This window comes from Pinus tabuliformis, chromosome 6 (assembly GCF_031772625.1).
Source record: "Pinus tabuliformis cultivar Carrire ecotype Pingquan chromosome 6, CPIR1, whole genome shotgun sequence".
Taxonomy (NCBI): domain Eukaryota; kingdom Viridiplantae; phylum Streptophyta; class Pinopsida; order Pinales; family Pinaceae; genus Pinus; species Pinus tabuliformis.
In genome coordinates, this window is record NC_142292.1 from 211,175,232 (window position 1) to 211,194,471 (window position 19,240).

The window sequence follows — 19,240 nt, forward strand, 5'->3', positions numbered from 1 at the left end:
ATCCATGTCTTTTGGACCATTCTAACACAGTTTCATATTAATCCACATTAATATTTTAATTTCCTTAAATTTAGACTTAGAGACCCCATTAAAAATATTAATTATTTTAATCTCTCTTGAACTATTTAGAATCTGCCCAAACCCTTTCTAAGTATTGGAGATCTCATGTGCCCCAACCTCTCCACCAAATTTCATGGCTACAGCACATCCGATGTTACCCCAAATAAACACTCAACTCACTAATGCGATTAAGAGTCTATGCCTTGGATTTACCAATTTGAGGCCTAATTTTTATTATTTATTTCTGAATAACACTCCACAAGATTGACCCCTCTTCCTCAAAATATCTAGGAAGATGATGTCCACCACCCACTACATGAGCGCCTAGTCACCCTGAGGGACTCAACTAGATTTGAATCTATGACTCATGTTCTCTCCATCGATAACATGCCTTTGGCAGATGATCAAACCAATTGAGCTGGACAGGGAATTTTAGACTCAATTGTTATACAAACTCCTCAAATGAGATAAGTTTGATGTTCTCACCAAAAATATAAATACATTGCTAATTTTACCAAGAAATTTACTAGTCTATGTTGATCGAACACTGGGATCATGATACATTAAACTCTTTTTGAAGGAATGATTGTGGAGGCGTATTTGTTATCACTGTTGAGAGCACGACATTACAACCTCAGCATCCAAGAATGAACCAAATTATAATGGAAAGCAAGTCATGCGAAATTGTGAAAGGCTAGAATGTAAATTTAGGGATGCTTTCCACAAGTTGTATCAGTGCCAGATTTTGATGAAGATGTTGAGATTATGACTATGTAAATGTTGTAAAGTGATACCAAAGCAAACACAAGTAATAGGTAAATTACAAAGTAATGTGAGCCTAAATTACTAATGAGCTTACAAGTTGTGAAGTTGGGGTCCATTATAAAATTCTATTAGAGTTGAACTTTCTTGTAGCTCCAGTAAAATAGCAAGAACGGATACATTATAGCATATACATGTGTCGCTGTTTCCAAAATAATACCATTTCAGAAATACATATCGCTTTCCCTGTTTCAGGTGGCATAGCAATAAACAAATGTTAAAATAGAGTCCCCCTGTTATATAGAAAACGGCTGCCACAAAACAAAACTAACTTCAAAAAATGGACTATAAAGTTCAGATAGCACAATCTATGGGATACGCCAACATTACAACTTATGGTGGTTGTTCTGCACTGTCCCCATCTTGCTAATGTACACTAAGACAAGTTTCTGAATTTATATTTAATTGGATGTATGATTTGACAAAGTTTATCTTTTGGATATTGGATTAGAATTATGAAACCTCAATGAAATCAATCCATATGGTTACCTTAAAATTTTGCACTGTTCCAAGATAATTTATGCTCACCTGATTAGGACCATGGGCCAAATTAATGTTGATATGTAAAGATAAGAAAATGCACAAATGTGGTCTGAGAGGAATTTGATCCTATTCATTCATAATACAGGATATTTGAGAGCAATTTCCAACACACGTCCAACGATAAGTCCGCAGAAGCCATTGCCAATGGAAAGACATTGATGGGGTATTTAATATAACAGGGAAAAAATGAATCATATATGATACTTTTAGGCATGCAGCTCACTTCACAAATAACCATTAACACTTTGGTCAGATAAGAAGACTATTATCAACTGACAAATCCCACAGCAGAAGACATCTTTGAAGATGTCTTGCATCTTTTTGCAGGCAGTGTTTCAATAATTGCAATTTTCATGTTCCTTTTGAGTTTTGAAATGGCCTCACTTAGAGCATGTTCTTTGTGTTGTCTGCCGTTGATTATACTTGAAGAACTCGTGAAGCAGCCTCTGGACCTCTCCAAAATTACCTGGTACAGTAACAAGACACTCCTCAGGACCAGGCAATAAAGCACATGTACAAACATGAATGTTTTCCCATATCTTTATAAGCTAAGGAAACTTCTTCATACATAGCATAATCTATGTGTATACTTTTTTATTACATTTGAATAAACTGTGAAGCAGACTCTGAACATCTCCAGAAGTACCTGTAACAGTAACAAGGCGCTCCTTGATCCAAGTGGGGAGCTTAGAAATTGGTGTAGAGAAATTTCCCTTGAATGAATTAGATTCCACTATTGATGCATAGCGGGCATCAACTAGCAATATAGCAGCATAATCTCCAATATGCCTGATTGCTCGACCTGTATTCATTCTAATTGCAGAAGTTAGACTTCTTGTAACTTCAAGCAAACCTTAAATATTATAGCACACAGATATGATTTTAATACATTTAATGATGAATCAAAATTATGCCAATCTTGCACTTGACATACCTATAAATTGATTCACTTCTTTCATGCAGAGATTTTCATAATATTCCCTTCCCCTTCCGTTAAATATTATAGCATACAGATATGATTTTAATACATTTAATGATGAATCAAAATTATGCCAATCTTGCACTTGACATACCTATAGATTGATTCACTGCTTTCATGCAGAGATTTTCATAATATTCCCTTCCCCTTCCCTTAAATATTATAGCCTACAGATATGATTTTAATACATTTAATGATGAATCAAAATTATGCCAATCTTGCATTTGACATACCTATAGATTGATTCACTGCTTTCATGCAGAGATTTTCATAATATTCCCTTCCCCTTTGCTTGCAACAACGTAAAATGTTAAATCCTGATGGGCCAACAGCTGTCTCACTTTTAATTTGACTGGTTGGTAATAGGTTGTCCCTCATGGAGCTTGATCCCAATCCATCAATATGTTTAATGCGCTCAATCAACTCTGGGTCAGATGGGCATGGATAGGGAAGTCCTACCATCACCACACATCGACCCATTCCGTCGCTGAAATTGATCCCTTCTGAAATTTTGCCACCTACTACTGCCAGAAGAATGGCACCTTGTCCTGATCTATCTTCTTTTGTGCTCTTGGTGGAAGATGAGAATATGGTAGCTCTATATTCCTGTAGAGTAAGCTCCACAGCTGCATTATTCCGAGGTTCTCGAAAGACATGTTTCTTCTTTTGAAGGGTGGCCAGGATCCCAGATTTTTTCCATGCAGCATAAATTTGGCTCTCATATTCAAAAGACGGAAAGAATACAACAATCCCCTCGGGAACAACTGATGCTATATTACAAAGCAGCCGTCCAATCTCCTCCATCTGGTCAGATATATAAGAAATACTCACATAATATGTTCATGGGAGAAAAAACGGAGACACTTCTAAGGCAGGCCACTCAAAAGTTTTTATAAAAATAGAAACACAGTACTTCTAATTCAACAGCTTAAATTCAAAACACACAAAGATGCACTAAAGTTGCTGCACCTTGGAAAGTATGGTACGCACTTAAAATAAATCCAGAAAAATAAAATACATGTACCCGACAAATTAAAGGTACGTGGAATAGTTTCGAGTTTCCATAGCTTCTTGTAATGTGGTCAGGAAAAGAATTTCTGAAATATTTGCAGAAATGATATTTAATTTCACCGTAATCTTGAATGGAAAGAAGTCTGTCTGTTAATTTTTTAAGGCAAACTTCTGGCTACTTAGAGAAGCAACAGATTATGGATTAGCTAACCACATTGTGACTGCATGCGTATTAGTCTTGCTCAAGGATCATTACCCTGTTCATGTGAATACCGCCCATTTTAATTCAAATTGAAATGCTACCACTTCAAAAGTGGAGTATTGTACCCTCAGTGTTCTTTATTCATTAGCTTAACTTGAATATAACCTAATTTGCATTACTGGTTAGGATCTTAACAGCAGGTACTACAAACATTGTCCAGCACTGCACACCACCCACCAATAAAAAGTCATAACTTGGACATTCCAGGGGGTTTGGTTGTAATTGCTGTTTAGCCTAGACCCAAATGAAGGGATGTCCCTTCAAAATTTTAAAATACACTAAAATAGCCTCACCATTCTTCTCCAATATCAGTAGTATAACTCCATCATTCTTTCTTTCCGCTGATCAGTCAGAACCAGCAGTGACCAGCCAACTAAAAAAATAACTGAAATTCTGATGAAATTATATGAACATTGAGGCTCTGAATAGCCTCTAGACTCAAGTGTTCAAAAATCATCATACTATAATAAAACATAATAAATAGCTCATCTGAATTCTAGCTCATCGTTATGACTCAACCAAGTCAAGGAACCTAAAGTTCAATTTCTCTTGATGCATGGCATCAACCACTCCTGCCATTTGATGTTTTAAATCAACTGGCATGGGTGCCATTGGGCATCATATAGGTTTCAATTAGTTGGCACCCATGTGTAACCTATTCCCTTGCAATGTTACCAGGCTGAGCTTGGGGAAAAGGTCAGCAAGGAAAAAGAATCGAGAGTTTAACTTGTCTTGGGAAAAACTGGGAAACTACAAAAATATAAGTATGACCCAAAATGGATCCAGGAATATAATTAAGTCTTTTACATCTATCCTGTGGCATCTTGGCATTGCTTCTATGAGCATCTTCTCTCTCTCTCTTAATGAGTAAGGTTCTCCCCTATCAGAAATCAAGTCTTCACCAACAGCAGTCCAGAAAGAGGTTGCAAAGTTTTTTGCTAATTCTTGAATAGAAAAGCTTATGGAGTATCTTAATTAATGAAACTTGCAAGAGCTTCAAACTAGAATTGTAAGCCTTTGATATATGCCTTCCAAAAGGCCATGTATAAATATTTGTTCAAGTATTTGAAGTTTATTTGGCAAGTGGTGCAATGTAAAGAAAGTAATGGCACCACACAGCACATGCCACATTGGTTTTGGCAAGTGGTGCAATGTAAAGAAAGTAATGGGACCACACAGCACATGCCACATTGGTTTTGGCAAAAGGTGAGCACCCACCCCACGATTCTAAGCTCTGCATCTTCGTACGGCCTATACTCCCAAGAACATTTTAATGCAGAAGAGGTGAAAGATAACCAACCCCACCATTCCCCACTCAACATTTCTTCAAAGCCATTGCCTCCACATCTCCACATGACCCCGGGCTCTCCATTTGTTATTACTGCAAAGTATAAGCACAATGTGCAAAGCATCTGCCTCATTATCCTGTTACTCCACCCCCACATTCACACACGGCCCTTCACCTTCAAGAATGGAAACCACCAACACTTGAAATGGCCATCATGTAGCACATGGTGTTAAGTATGCAAAGACATGACAATCTGGGGAGAAGGAAACAAAGAGGTTCTTAGCTGGCATTCAAAGAAGAAAGAGTGAGAAATAAAGAAATTCTTAGCTAGCATTCAAAGGAGAAAGAGCAATTGAGTTTACCATTGCAATTAAATAAAGGAAGACAGATAGGTCTTAGAAGGGGGATGGCACCTGCACTCCTCTTAGCTGGCATTCAAAGAAGAAAGAGTGAGAAATAAAGAGATTATTAGCTAGCATTCGAAGGAGAAAGAGAATTGAGTTTACCATTGCAATTAAATAAAGGAAGACAGATAGGTCTTAGAAGGGGGATGGCACTTGCACTCAAAAAAGACGAAGAGGAATTCACCCTGCAGTTGAAGAAAAAGGTCTTGAAATTGAATTGTTTTACATAGAAAATGATTTGAACCTTGAACCTATTATCACTTTGTTACTGCTTAAATTAGCGGTGTTGGAAAGGTTCAACCAAGACTACTACACATCAAGCATTGTTAGAAGTATGTCCACTGTCACCTCAGCATACTCCTCTCGCTTTAGGCCAACAGCCACAAAATGCCATGGGCAGTATCACTAATTCACTATACACAGCAACTCAACCAAAGAAATAACAGACCAATGTCAAAATGAAGTATATGGAAGAGGTAGGAGTTAGTTAAATAACCAAATTCTAATCTGACTTATGATGTAGCAGCAAACTAATATTGCAGACCAGCGATGAAAAAGTACTCATTATGCCACGAAAATGAGCTTGAAACACCACAAATTGAGTATGACAGTTTCTTACCACAATAGAAGACAAAATATTGTTATACACGTTCTATATGGCTGTAAGAAGACAAATTACTTGTTTGGACCTATAACTTTAATTTTTCTGAAGAGTGCAGCAAGCCAGAAAACAAAGGGCCACTTCAGGGGCTTAAAAATAGCCTTTAGTAAACCTGAAATTCAAAGGACTTTGTTGAAGATGTTAGTACTACCAAAGAGCTTTCCAATGGGCACAAGAACACTAATTTTGGACAAGTAGTTTGAACGATATTAAATCTGCATGACAACTATTCAGAAATGAGCCCTCAACAGTGAAGGCTGAAAATTGCCCTGGCCGAAAACAATGATCAGACCAGCAAATCCTTTCGGACTGCCAATATATGATCTAATAGTAGTCATTAATCAATGAAAAACCTCTTTAGATCAATTTCAATGGATACAATAGGTTATCTTAATTTTCATGTATCCCAAGGCAAGGGTTGCCTCCAATTACTTCCAATTCCTGTAAATTATTTTCAGGACCTGTAATTAGCTTTTAAACACTGGGAAATATGATTAGTACAACAATACAATGCAAATTGATGGGGGCCATAGAGCCTTGATGCTTAGGGCCTCCGCGGATGAAGAACTTGGAAGCATGTCTGTCATATGACCTATTATTATAGGGTCCCACCAAAAGAGCATCAAGCTGATGCAAATAGGATTCGATCATGGCTTCTCTATTGCATGATACAAAACCTTGCATCTTATTGATCTACTTCTTCACTTCCATATTTTGAAAAAATAGAATAATTCTACAAGAATGGATTCTATGTAAAGAGAAAAGATTTTTTTCTTTTCCATAAAAGCATCAATTTAGAATTGATTATCATAAACTGATTCCAGTTTGTCTCCATATTATGGAAATATTATAAACAATATAACTAGAACTATACGAATATCAAATGGGGAGTTGTATGAGTGACCTACACATAGGATGGGATTGTTGAAGTGTGTAGCTATGGTCGGTCTTCATAATTGTCATTGTGCATGTGTCCATATGTATTTTATATAAAAACAAAAAGAAGAAAAATTATTATTATTATTATTTATTGTCAAGCATGTTATTCATGCTTTATTTTGGTCAAATGAAAAAGTAAAAGGGCATGTTCTTCATGACCCTATGAAAAGAAGAAAAAAATTGAATTTTTGTAAGTGTCATTTGTCTGTCCAATTTGCCAAGTCGACCCTCCAAGGAACAAGTCGGCTCAGCTAGTACTGACACCCATTCAACCACATGAAATGACTATAAATAAATGCTACTTGTCCTCCTCCAAGAGTATATCATCTGAGCATATATCAATGAAGATTTTGAGACTCCATTTGTTTGTAATACACGAAGATCCAAGGCTCTATGTGATGCAAGTTTTTGTGACTTATAAGATGCGAGTTTCTGTGACATATATGATGCCATTTTTCGTGATGATGACACAAGTTTTTGTGATATATATATGATGCGAGTTTCTATGATGATGATGCAAGTTTCTGTGACATACCTCTCCATGAAGATGCGAGTTCCTGTGGATATATTTCTCTGTACTAATACGAGTTCCTATGGCACCTTTCCTATAATGAATCAAGCTTTTGATGGCACCTATATCTCTGTGATGTGGCATGCATGTATAAGCAGACTAGTCGATTATCTTGTGGACAAAACATGGCAGAGTTTGGAGGGCTGACTTGGCACATGGATCATTGGTCAATTTGACTTGGATTTCTCTTGTTGACGAAGAATCTATAAGGAAAGGATTGATGGGTTTTCCCTTTGTGGGTTTTGCCCCGACCTCTAACCTAATCTCTAGTGTCTCGTCTCTTGTGCACTATGATCTCTATTTTCATGTATTTAAATGGTAATTGTTTAATGAATAATTAAGAAAAACTAAGAAGGACACTAAATATCTTCACAAGTAATTATCATGACTAGAAATTCAATCTTTCAATCGAATTTCAACAGGTATCATATGAGTATTGATATACTAAGTAATATGAATAACCAATAAGAAATGGCACCATCTTGAGCCATACATGACTGATTACTATAAACAAGTATTACACAAGTATCCACATGCCAAGCGATACTAGTACTAAATATTATTCTCTTTGTTACTGTAGAAATTTGAATGTTGATTTGTATAGGAGCATGTGGTGTGACAGGAAAGAAACCAAACTTTTCCCCTACCAATATGGGTTCAAATCTCAGTATGGAAATGCATGAGAGTCTTTAATCCCAACAACACATGTAAAGTGCACGTAAGGGATATACCCCTCAATCTATATGGGTTGGCAAGGTACCAGCAATCTCACTATCGCTTAAGTTCTCAAGGTGGAATGGAGTGTTCTAAACATTTTCTTTGGACATGAAAAAGGAACTTGTTACCCCTTAGGTGTTGAAGAATCTAGGGCAATTAGGTATAGTAGGATTCTTCGTTACTTGAACAATTTGTGGAGTCTTTTTTCTTTTTCTTGTTAGCTTAATCTTCTTCTTCTTATTATTAATTCATGTGAGTGCACTTCATCAAACTGCTACCAAAACATAAGAACAAGAACACAAGGTGTTGGCTCTCTGCCAGGGCCAAAACCTCTTCTCTTGAGAGGAAAACCGTTCGGTAAGTTTTCTCTTATTGAAGCTTCTTTCTTGATCAATGCAAACCCTAGACTCTTGACTGAAGATCCTCCAAGCACAAGTCAAGTCCTTCCTTTTCTCTACACTATGTTCCCCAACACTTTGTCTACCTCCTTCCGGCACTTTGTTCCCTGGCACTTTGTCCTTCTTCCGGCACTTCGTTCTTCCTTCTACTGTAAGTAGATCTTCTAGGAGAGATACTTTTACTTAGTGATATCCTTCACCTAAGGATACTCATTCCTTCTCTAGATCATCCGAGTTCTTTCTTGATGTATGGTGGTAGGCTAAGTGTGACAGCACTGCAACCCTAATCTTCGCACGTGTGAGAGTTCTTGTTGTAGTTATAGGGCTCCCTCTAACTTCGCTTGAGGTCCTTCTCTCTTCGCTTGGATAGGAGGCCTAGTAAGCCTAGTTTGAAGCCCAAACAATGATGGATGAGCAACCTTAATTTTGTTGCTATAGTGACCGCAATCAGCCCTTCTATTTCTCTCACGTGTGGTTGCAGCTTACCCTAAAATAGTCCTTGACTCCTTAATAATTTGGTTATCTTTTGTCCTGCTTCGCTGCTCTAGAGGCTTCCTTAAACTTGACTTTTCCACCCTTTACTTGGTTGCACTTGCTCGCTTATTTCAGAGATGATCTTCGCTCTCTTTGGAGTGGACAACCTCTATTTATAGAGGATTTTCCCTCCTTTAGGCCGACTTGTAGGTCGACTTGCTACATTGAGGCCGACTTAACTTTCATTACTACAACAAGTGCTTTTAATGGTGCCATTGCTTCTTTTGATGGTGTCTTTGATAGGAGGAGACTTGACTTTGCCTGGAGGTGTCTCCTTTAACTCTTATACATAAAGATATATAATGTAACATGCCCTTAAGGTCTTCAACGTAATTCTTTTGACTCTTTGACTTTCCCATAGCACCTTGACATGTCCTAGACCTACTTCAATGAGCAAGAAACTCATTGACATATATTATAAAAATAATATTTCTTTTCTTGAATAAATACAAATATCAAAAGTACATTTATGAAGACCGAACCTAGTTACATTTCCTTCAACACTCCCTCTTAACTAGGGAGGTATTCATACAACATTACAAGGTGTTTGGCTATTATCAATCTTTGAAGAATTCACATAAGAGAAACTGGATTAGCAATCCATCTGTTATAGCATCATATCAATTAGCATTGTCATAGTGCAAGGCCTTGACTAACAACTCCATCTCTTCATGAGATCATGAGCTACAATGCTGGCGAGACCAATGATTTATAGACACCTTCATCATTGTCTCTCAAGGTACATACCCACCCAGGTGTTCACTGAGTATGACCTTCTAGGACTATTCTTATCTTGGGTATCCAACCCTCAAAGAATTTCAGCCCTCTTGCCTACTCTTGTCTTGGATGCCCTACACATCCTCAAAGAGTATCAGATGCCAGATGATTACCCAATCCTCCCATTCTTTCTTCCCAAATGAAGACAAGAATGTTGTGTCTATCTTGTGACTACATTTCCATTCATGGCCTCTACGGTTGTTAGTCCTGGTCTAGTGCATGACCCATGATATGGAAAAACACAAATGTCACTCCTTTGTAATTAGGGGTGATCCAAAACTCCCTCTTGATCAGGGACTTGTCAGAGCTCCCTCTTAACTAGGGACTCTTTCATTCATCAGCAACTTCTTCTTCGGGGGTCCTTCAGCTGCTTGATCTCCTTCCTTTCTTTGATGTCATGAAGTCTTTGTTCGAACTTCTTCTAGGTACGGCACCATCCATCGATCACTTTCCTTCCTGGTTTGTCATGTCATTGCTTCTTTGTTGGAAAGTGGCTTTCTTGTCATATATCAGGTTTTCTTGTCATTTGGCTACTACTTTGTCATCAGTCCATGCTTTGGAATACGTTTCTCATGGATGCTTCATTGTACTTACTTGTTTACATCCTTCGACCTAGTAGCCCATCATGGCTCCATCTTGATATTGCTTCAACATTGCTTTTTCTTTTGTTGGATGGCTTCTTCATCACAACATCTTTGTAAACTAGAATCGGTTATCTGCATATTTCATATCTCCAAGGCCTTCATAGGTGTCAAGGGTCCTTCCTTCCTTTGTCAGATTTGTCTTGCCTTCTTTCGGGAGATATCTTCAAAGTATTTTTGTCAGATAGTGATTCTCGGTGATCATGGTGTTCTTCACATGCTTGATCTCTTTCTTCATTTGCTTCTTCTTAGATAGATAGGTCAACCATCTTATGCTTCCTGTGAGAGCATTCCTTTATTGCTTGCTTCCTGGACTCGTCAGCATTTCTTCTTGCTTCTTAGTCAACAATCTTATACTCCTTATGTGAGCATATTCTTTTGTTGACCTTCATTGCAATGTAGTACATGCCTTCGAGCATGTCCTTGGTGAAAGAGATTCTTTCATACTTGATCATGTTGTAGAACTATTCCCATGACTCAATAATATACAAATGATAACATGACTTAAACTTTGATGCATACATACCTCATCTTGATTCTCCTTTGATCATCTTAGCTTCATTTGGTTGTCCTTGGTGTGGCCCTTCTTGCTTCATCATAGATTGCCTGCGTATCATCCTTTTCTTGAATCCCATGAATGAGATTCCTAATAAGACATCTGCTTTGGTTTATGAACCTTCCTTTGAAGATTCCATCACAAGGTCTTAAAGACCATTGCCTTGCAAATGTTTCCTTTTTTTATGATGGAGGTCTTCTAAGACTCTTAATCATGATCAATCTTCTTTTATCATGGATGGGGTCCTATACTAGGTATGCTCCTTCTACATGGATACCTTGAGCTATGTTCATCATGCTCCTATATTCTAGAAGATATTTCTAAACATGTACTTTGTTTTTATTATAAGTGCTACTTCTTCCTAAGTATCTAGAACTCTATGTACTACATACTTCTACATTCTAGAAGATGTTTCTAGCCATGCAATTTTATTTATTCCTACATGCTCCTATCCTACTCAAAACCTTGAAAGAAGTCTAGAAGTAAAGAGTTTGACCTAGTCATAGTACAGATCCAGAGGATCTTCCTTCTTTTGCTTCTTTCCTTCTTCTTTCATCTCTTGAGTTTGTTGATTTGGGGTAGCATCGGATGTGCTCTAGCCACGAAACTTGGTGGAGAGGCTAAGGCACATGAGATCTCCAATACCCAAAAAGGGTTTGTGCAGATTCTATGTAGGAATTTACAGGGTAAGTTCCTCAGAAAGAACACCAAAAGGACACCGCTCACAACCAGATCACAGATCAATACACCAGTATTTTTGACGTGGTTAAAACCCTCAAAGAGGGAAACAGTCCACGGCCTGCGCCAACGTGGCTACTACAGGCAATTTATTAATCAAAGAATGAAAATTTACATAGGCTTCTCTCATGCACGGATTACCCGAACAATGACCCTCCATGCGCTTTAAATAGAACTCATGGACCAATCGGGTGTCAAGCCACGGATCAAGTGTCAGTAATACCGAGGAGAGAATGAACCGTCGGATCACTACATATCGTGACCGTCGGATTATAAGTTACAAAATGTACAACGATAAAGAAACACACTTTACCTAACTCTATACTAGACCAAGTTGAACTTAACTATATCCTATGTGTCGGAATATCCTAACATCCCCCCTTAAGAACAACTTGGGATAGGATTGAAGGATTTACAAATATGACACAATAGGAGAAGGAAGGAGGCACTAGAGCCTATCCCCCCTTAGTGACAACTTCCTGAACTCCAAGCATATATCGAAGTTGAGTGAACTTCGCCTCTGTGAGAGCCTTTGTGAAGATGTCCGCAACCTGATCATCTGTTGGACAATATTGCACTTCAAGAACATGGTCATGAATGAGCTTTCTGATGAAGTGCATGTGTAGTTCAATGTGTTTGCTGCGCTGATGCTGGACTGGATCTTTGCATAGCTGAATGGCACTTTGATTATCACACCAAAGTGTGGTTGGATGCTGCTGCTCAAAGCCAAACTCTGATAGGATCTGACGAAGCCACAAGGCTTCCTTACTAGCTTCCACGGCACCACGATACTCTGCTTCTGCTGACGAAAGAGAAATGGCAGCCTGTTTCTTACAAGCCCATGTAATAGGTCCTGAACCAAGAGTGAAGACATAACCGGCAGTAGACTTCCGATCATCAGGGTCACCAGCCCAATCAGAATCAGTGAAACCAACTAATAGAGGAGCTGCTTTGGCACTGTAATGAATCCCAAAATGTACTGTACCTCGAACATAACGAAGTATTCTTTTAGCTGCTTTCCAATGACTTTCACGGGGGTTTTGCATAAAACGAGCAACAAGGCCAACAGCAAAGGAAAGGTCAGGACGAGTATGGGTTAAATACAAGAGTTTTCCTACAAGTTGACAGTATAAGGTAGCATCAACTTCAGGAGAAGTACAAGAGACTGAAAGTTTGACTCCAGACTGAAAGGGAGAAGGGGCTGGCTTACAGTCTTCCATGTGAAAATGACGAAGAATATCACAAGCATACTTGGACTGGGAAAGGAAAATACCCTCCTTGGATTGCAAGACTTGAAGACCGAGAAAATAGTGTAAGTGTCCTAAGTCTGTCATTTCAAATTTCTTTTTAAGGCTGGACTTCACATGGTTTATAAGGTTGGGATCACTACCAGTAAGAATAAGATCATCAACATAAAGAACAAGGATGATAAGAGAGTTGCCCACTTTCTTGGTGTAGACAGTATTGTCAGAATAACACCTAGAAAAGCCAGATTCTAAAAGAAAGCTATCCATTTTGGCATACCAAGCCCGAGGAGCTTGCTTGAGACCATAAAGGGATTTCTTAAGTCGACAAACAAGGCTGGAGTCTGTTTGTATGAAGCCAATGGGTTGTTCCATATAGATTTCTTCCTGCAAGTCCCCATGCAAGAAGGCAGATTTAACATCCATCTGATGGACTTCCCATTTTAAAGAGGCAGCAAGGGAAAGAACAAGGCGGATAGAGTTCATTTTGGCAACAGGGGAGAAGGTTTCAGTGTAGTCAATGCCTTCAACCTGTGAAAAGCCCTTAGCAACAAGACGAGCTTTATGTTTATCAATTTTCCCATCTGGTCCATACTTGGTTCTGTAAACCCATTTACATCTAACAAGTTTGCGTCCCTTTGGTAGAGGAACAAGATCCCATGTATCATTTGCCAACAATGAATGATATTCTGCATTCATAGCTGCTTCCCAATGTGGATGGCCTGAAGCTTCTGCAAAAGTGTCAGGATCATGATTTACTGGAGCTTGAGCCAGTAAAGAAGAGGCTCTTTCAAACTGAGAACGTGTACGTCGCTGATCTGTAGGATCACCGGCAAGATCACCTGCTGCATCCCGAGTAGCACGGACCCATCTTGGAAGTTGAGGATCCTGAGAAGGTGGGGGAGGATTATCATCCTCACTTTCATCATCTGAAGAAGAAATGTTTTCAAAGGTAGAAGAGATAGGAAGAGGTGGCACATCCGCCGGACTAGGCTCGCAGGCCGATTTATTTTCATCAAATTTTACATCTCTTCTAATGATAACATTTTTGGACTTAAATGGAATAAGTCTATAACCTTTTACATCTTCAGAATATCCAACAAAAGTACATTTCTCACTCTTAGGTTCTAAAGCTTTATGCTTTTCATCTGGAATATGGGCCCATGCTTCACTTCCAAAAACACGAAAGTGACTTACATCTGGTTTAATGGAACTCCAAGCTTCTTCTGGAGTGATATTCTCTAGAACCTTAGTAGGAGTGCGATTGATTATATAATTTGCACAATTAATTGCTTCGGCCCAAAAACTAAGACTGAGTCCTTTAGATTGCAGCATACAATTAGCCATTTCCTTTAAGGTGCGATTTTTCCTTTCAGCTACACCATTTTGTTGTGGAGTGTATGGAACAGTATGTTGCATTTGAATTCCATTTTCGGTGCAAAAGTTGATGAATGTGTTTTTAACATATTCTCCACCATTATCAGTTCTTAGCTTAAGAATTTGATGTCCAGATTGTTTTTCAACAAAGGCTTTGAAGGCCAAAAATGTGTTAAATACTTCGCTCTTGAGTTTTAAGAAGTATACCCAAGTGCGTCTGGAGAAATCATCAATGAAAGTTAAGAAATACTTGCAGCCAGAGAATGAAGCAATAGGAAGTGGACCACATAAATCACTGTGCACAAGCTGTAAAGGGGCTGAGGCGTGCCAAGAGGTACGTTTGTCAAAACTGTCCCGATGATGTTTTCCGAGTACACATCCGGAACAAACACCATCTCTGCAAGATACCATAGGAAAACCTGTCACCATATTTTCTTTACATAGATGCTGAAGGGAGCGATAGTTTAAGTGACCAAATCGCTCATGCCAAAGTTTGCTCACTTCATCATTATGAGCAACAAATACTGAGGGAAGATTTGATGACCCAAAGTTGTGAAACTTATACAACCTTGTGGAATCATCAGCAAGACCAGTAGCTAGAATCTGTTTAGGATCTTTTAGATCCTTGATTACAACATCATGAGGTGAAAATTCAACAATTTTACCTTCACCTGAATGAGTTATCTGATATACAGATAGAAGGTTGCAGGATAAGGTTGGAACACATAGTACATCATTAAACTGACCATTGTCTAGATGAACAGTTCCAGTCCCTACAACATTAAGAGATCTATCATCACCAACATATATATTTTTGGTGTTACAATCATTTAAAGAAGAAAACATGGCTTGGTTTTTGGCCATGTGATAAGAGGCTCCAGAATCAATGAGCCACTCATGAGAATGAGAAGAAGAAGATACATTTAATGCATAACCAGACTGAGATGATTGACAACGACATGCAGAAAGTGCCATTCCTGAAGATGAAGTTGAAGTTGAAGGATGCTCCACATGGATGTTATGTTTCTTCATTGCGGCTTCCAAGGCTTCCATCTTCTTAAAGCATTTAGATTCTAAGTGGCCATCTCGATTACAAAAGTTACAATGTCTATCAATCTTCTTCCATTTGTTTTTATTGGTCCTATCATTTTGCTGAAATGATCTTTCATTTTGAGGCTGAGTTGGTTTAGGACCATTCTTTTGAGGATATGACTTCTTAGGATTCTTTGAATTTGGTTGCTGCTGGGCGGCTAACGCTTTCGTGGAAGAGTTTCCAAGATTAAGAAGACCAAGGTGTAAGAGTTTTTCTTGTTCTCTTATTAAAGAATCACAAAAAGAGTCAAAGGAAGGGGCCTTGTAGTCTTTTCCTTGACAAATGAAAGCTTCCCTTGTAGAATGGAAGGTGGAAACAAATACAGAGTAGGCTGGTCCCAACTTAGTAAGGATGGAATAAATAAGGTTACCATCTTCTTTCTTAACCTTAACACCTTCCAAGAGATATCTAAGGGTCTTGAATTTGGACAAGAAATCTTCAATGCAAGAAAAATTATTAGGATCCAAAGTAAGCAACTCATTTTCAAGTTGATGGGCTCTAATTTCATTTTTAATCCCAAAAACTTTAGCGATTTTTTCCAATGCTTCATGAGGAGTCTCAAGTTCTGCAATATGGAATCTAAGATCAGGGGAAATAGACATCCCTATCAAACCACGTGCTTGATCTTGTCTATTTTCCCATTTTGCAGCCTTGTCTTCATCTTTTGGTTTCTTCTCTTGGTCTGTGGCTATTCTGTAGAGACCTTTACTTCTAAGTAAATCTTCCATGTAGGCTATCCATTGGAAGTAGTTAGTGCTGTCAAGAATGACTTGGCATGGACTTTCCATTTTTTTTTTTTAAAACTGAAGCTGAAGATGCTGAAAGTAAGTGTTCCAATGGATAGATCTCGAAAAATTAGGCTGTTTTAAAAAAAACGGCTCTGAAAAAGGCTTCCAGATGAAGAAGTTATGGCTTTTTGAAAAAAAATTGTTGAAGTTGCCGGCAAAGTGCGCGAATGTGCGGGAATGAAAAAAATCCGCCCCCACAAAATGGAGACTTGAACCCAAGACCTCTACTCTCTTAAAATAGCTTTGAACCAATTGATCTATACAAAAAATTTGAGAGAGAGAGAGAGAGGGGGGGGGGGGGCCTCGATTTGCGTGCTTGCCTTGAGAAAGCTCTTTTTCCCTACAAAACACAAAACACAAAACCCAACACGAATATGCAAAGAAAAACGAACCTTGCGGCTCGAAGTTAGCTTTAGCCAAAAAAACTAGATATTTAAAAAAAAAAAAATCTCAAAGTTAGCTTTAGCCGAAAAACTAAATATTTTTCTCAATGTTTCTGATTTTCCGAGATCACACTAAGGTGCAGGGAAAAGAGCATACGCATGAGAAAAATCCTTCCTTTCTGTTTCTGATTTGCCCAGATCGCACAGAGTCGCAGGGCAAAGAGCATACGCAGAAATGAAAGGTATAGATCCGGTTAAAAAAAGGGGTAAATAAACCGAAACCGAAATAAGCAGAGAGAAAATAACAGTAAACTGCAAAAACACTGTATACCTCCCGATCTGAAAAATGACGCAGCTAGGGCTACCGGAAACCTTTTCGCGTGAAACGAAAGGGGTTCCTCACTGGAACAGATGCTCCGAACGCAACAGAGCAGTCCTCTCGGCCCGAAAGCAGTCAGAAACAGCAGATCTAGGAAACGACAGCCGCATGCAATTCTACCGGCTTCAGATTTGGATCACCAACGGACGCGGCCCTCAAATAGCTCTGATACCATGTAGGAATTTACAGGGTAAGTTCCTCAGAAAGAACACCAAAAGGACACCGCTCACAACCAGATCACAGATCAATACACCAGTATTTTTGACGTGGTTAAAACCCTCAAAGAGGGAAACAGTCCACGGCCTGCGCCAACGTGGCTACTACAGGCAATTTATTAATCAAAGAATGAAAATTTACATAGGCTTCTCTCATGCACGGATTACCCGAACAATGACCCTCCATGCGCTTTAAATAGAACTCATGGACCAATCGGGTGTCAAGCCACGGATCAAGTGTCGGTAATACCGAGGAGAGAATGAACCGTCGGATCACTACATATCGTGACCGTCGGATTATAAGTTACAAAATGTACAACGGTAAAGAAACACACTTTACCTAACTCTATACTAGACCAAGTTGAACTTAACTATATCCTATGTGTCGGAATATCCTAACATTCTAAACAATTTGGGAGATATTAAAATAAATAATATTTTTAATGGAGTCCCTAAGTCTAAACTTAGGGAAATTAAAATATTAATGTGAATTAATATAAAACTGTGTCAGAATGGTCGAAAAGTCATGGATCAAGCCAAATCTAATCTTAGCCGTTGATTAGGGACTTAATCTTGACCGTTGAACTGTCAACAAGAAAAGTATAAGAGGATGCTTGAAGGTCACTTGGAGAACACTAAGAGATCAAGATTTCGACTTTCTGGGGCTGGGTTTGCTGAGAAAGTTGAGAGTGATCTGGAGTTGCAGCTGAGGGGTAGTGAATACAAAAGCAAAGAAGCAGAGATAGTGTCGGGAGGATCAACGCAGCAACCGGGAAAGCTGACGCAGAGGGCAGAAGTCGGAACTACCGAGAACAGCCGAAACCGCCAGGAACTGTCGCGAAAGCTGACGCAGAGGGCAGAAGTCGGAACTATCGGGAAAGCTGACACAGAGGGCAGAAGCCGAAACTGTCGAGAACAGCCAGAACTGCCGGAACTATCAGGAACAGCCGGAACTGCCGGGAAAGCTGACGCAGAGGACTGAAGTCGAAACTGTCAAGAACAGTCGAAACTGTCGGGAACTGTCAGAACTGCCGGTAAATTCCGGAATTGCTAGGAAAGCTGATGTAGAGGACAGAAGCAGGAACAGTCGGGAACAACCGGAACAGCCAGAACTGCCAGGAAAGCTGACGCAGAGGGCAGAAGAGGCTAACACAATCCCTAGAGGCTGACGCTGGGGTTTTTTGTGGCGCAAATTGGTGCTAAGGCGCTGCCGGAGTGTTTATCCGGGGTTTTAGCCAGAGCATCTGTCTCCAAAGGAGAGGTACTACTGCCGAGATTTTTCTCTGTTGGGTGAGCCGGATTTGGCACCCAGATTGTATTTTGAAACTACTTAATAAATCAAACCCTCAAATAGTTGCACCAGTTTTCCCACATTGGGTTTTTCCAAGGACATTAGTCCAAAAATAACGGTGTCATTTATGTGCTTGTTTTTGTTTCCTTCAGTTGATGATCTGTAATGTGTTGACCATGTACTTTTGTTTATTTTCAGTATTTACATGGTAAATACTTTGTTAATTAATCAGAACAAGTAGGAAGGAATAAATCAGAAAGTACATGGAGGGTTTCTAACTGTTAGACTTAGAAACTTCAACAAAGTTATGTGAGCTTCTTCCATCTTCCTTTTTTTGTTGTTGTCCTTCTTAAGCTTAGGACAATTCCTTTTGTAGTGTCCATATTCTTGGCATCCAAAACATTGGATTTTGGACATGTCTTTGTTGATTGTTCTTCGTGGACCAAACTTGCCAAATTTACCCTTTCTTTTGGCCATGGTAGCAAATGCTTGCTCCTTTGATCCCACATCTTCTTTTGCCTTAAATCTGGTTTCCTTTGTCCTGCATAGAGACCACATTTCACTGAGAG

At 39.0% G+C, this 19,240-nt stretch overlaps 1 protein-coding gene across 2 annotated transcripts in view; it reads right to left on the reverse strand.

Moving 5' to 3' along the window:
- Positions 1-1,455: 1,455 nt before the first annotated feature.
- Positions 1,456-19,240, reverse strand: part of LOC149258203 (RAD3-like DNA-binding helicase protein) — a 135,185-nt gene continuing 117,400 nt past the window's right edge. Inside the window, exons 8-10 of one of the 2 annotated variants that reach the window (XM_089414906.1) lie at positions 2,638-3,208; positions 2,072-2,227; positions 1,456-1,891 (exon numbers count right to left, since the gene is read on the reverse strand). In XM_089414906.1, coding sequence (XP_089271032.1) covers positions 1,806-1,891; positions 2,072-2,227; positions 2,638-3,208 — 813 coding nt within the window. In that variant the 3' untranslated portion in view covers positions 1,456-1,805. The remainder of the gene's footprint in view (positions 1,892-2,071; positions 2,228-2,637; positions 3,209-19,240) is intronic. The other variant, XM_089414903.1, reaches the window with a different exon arrangement.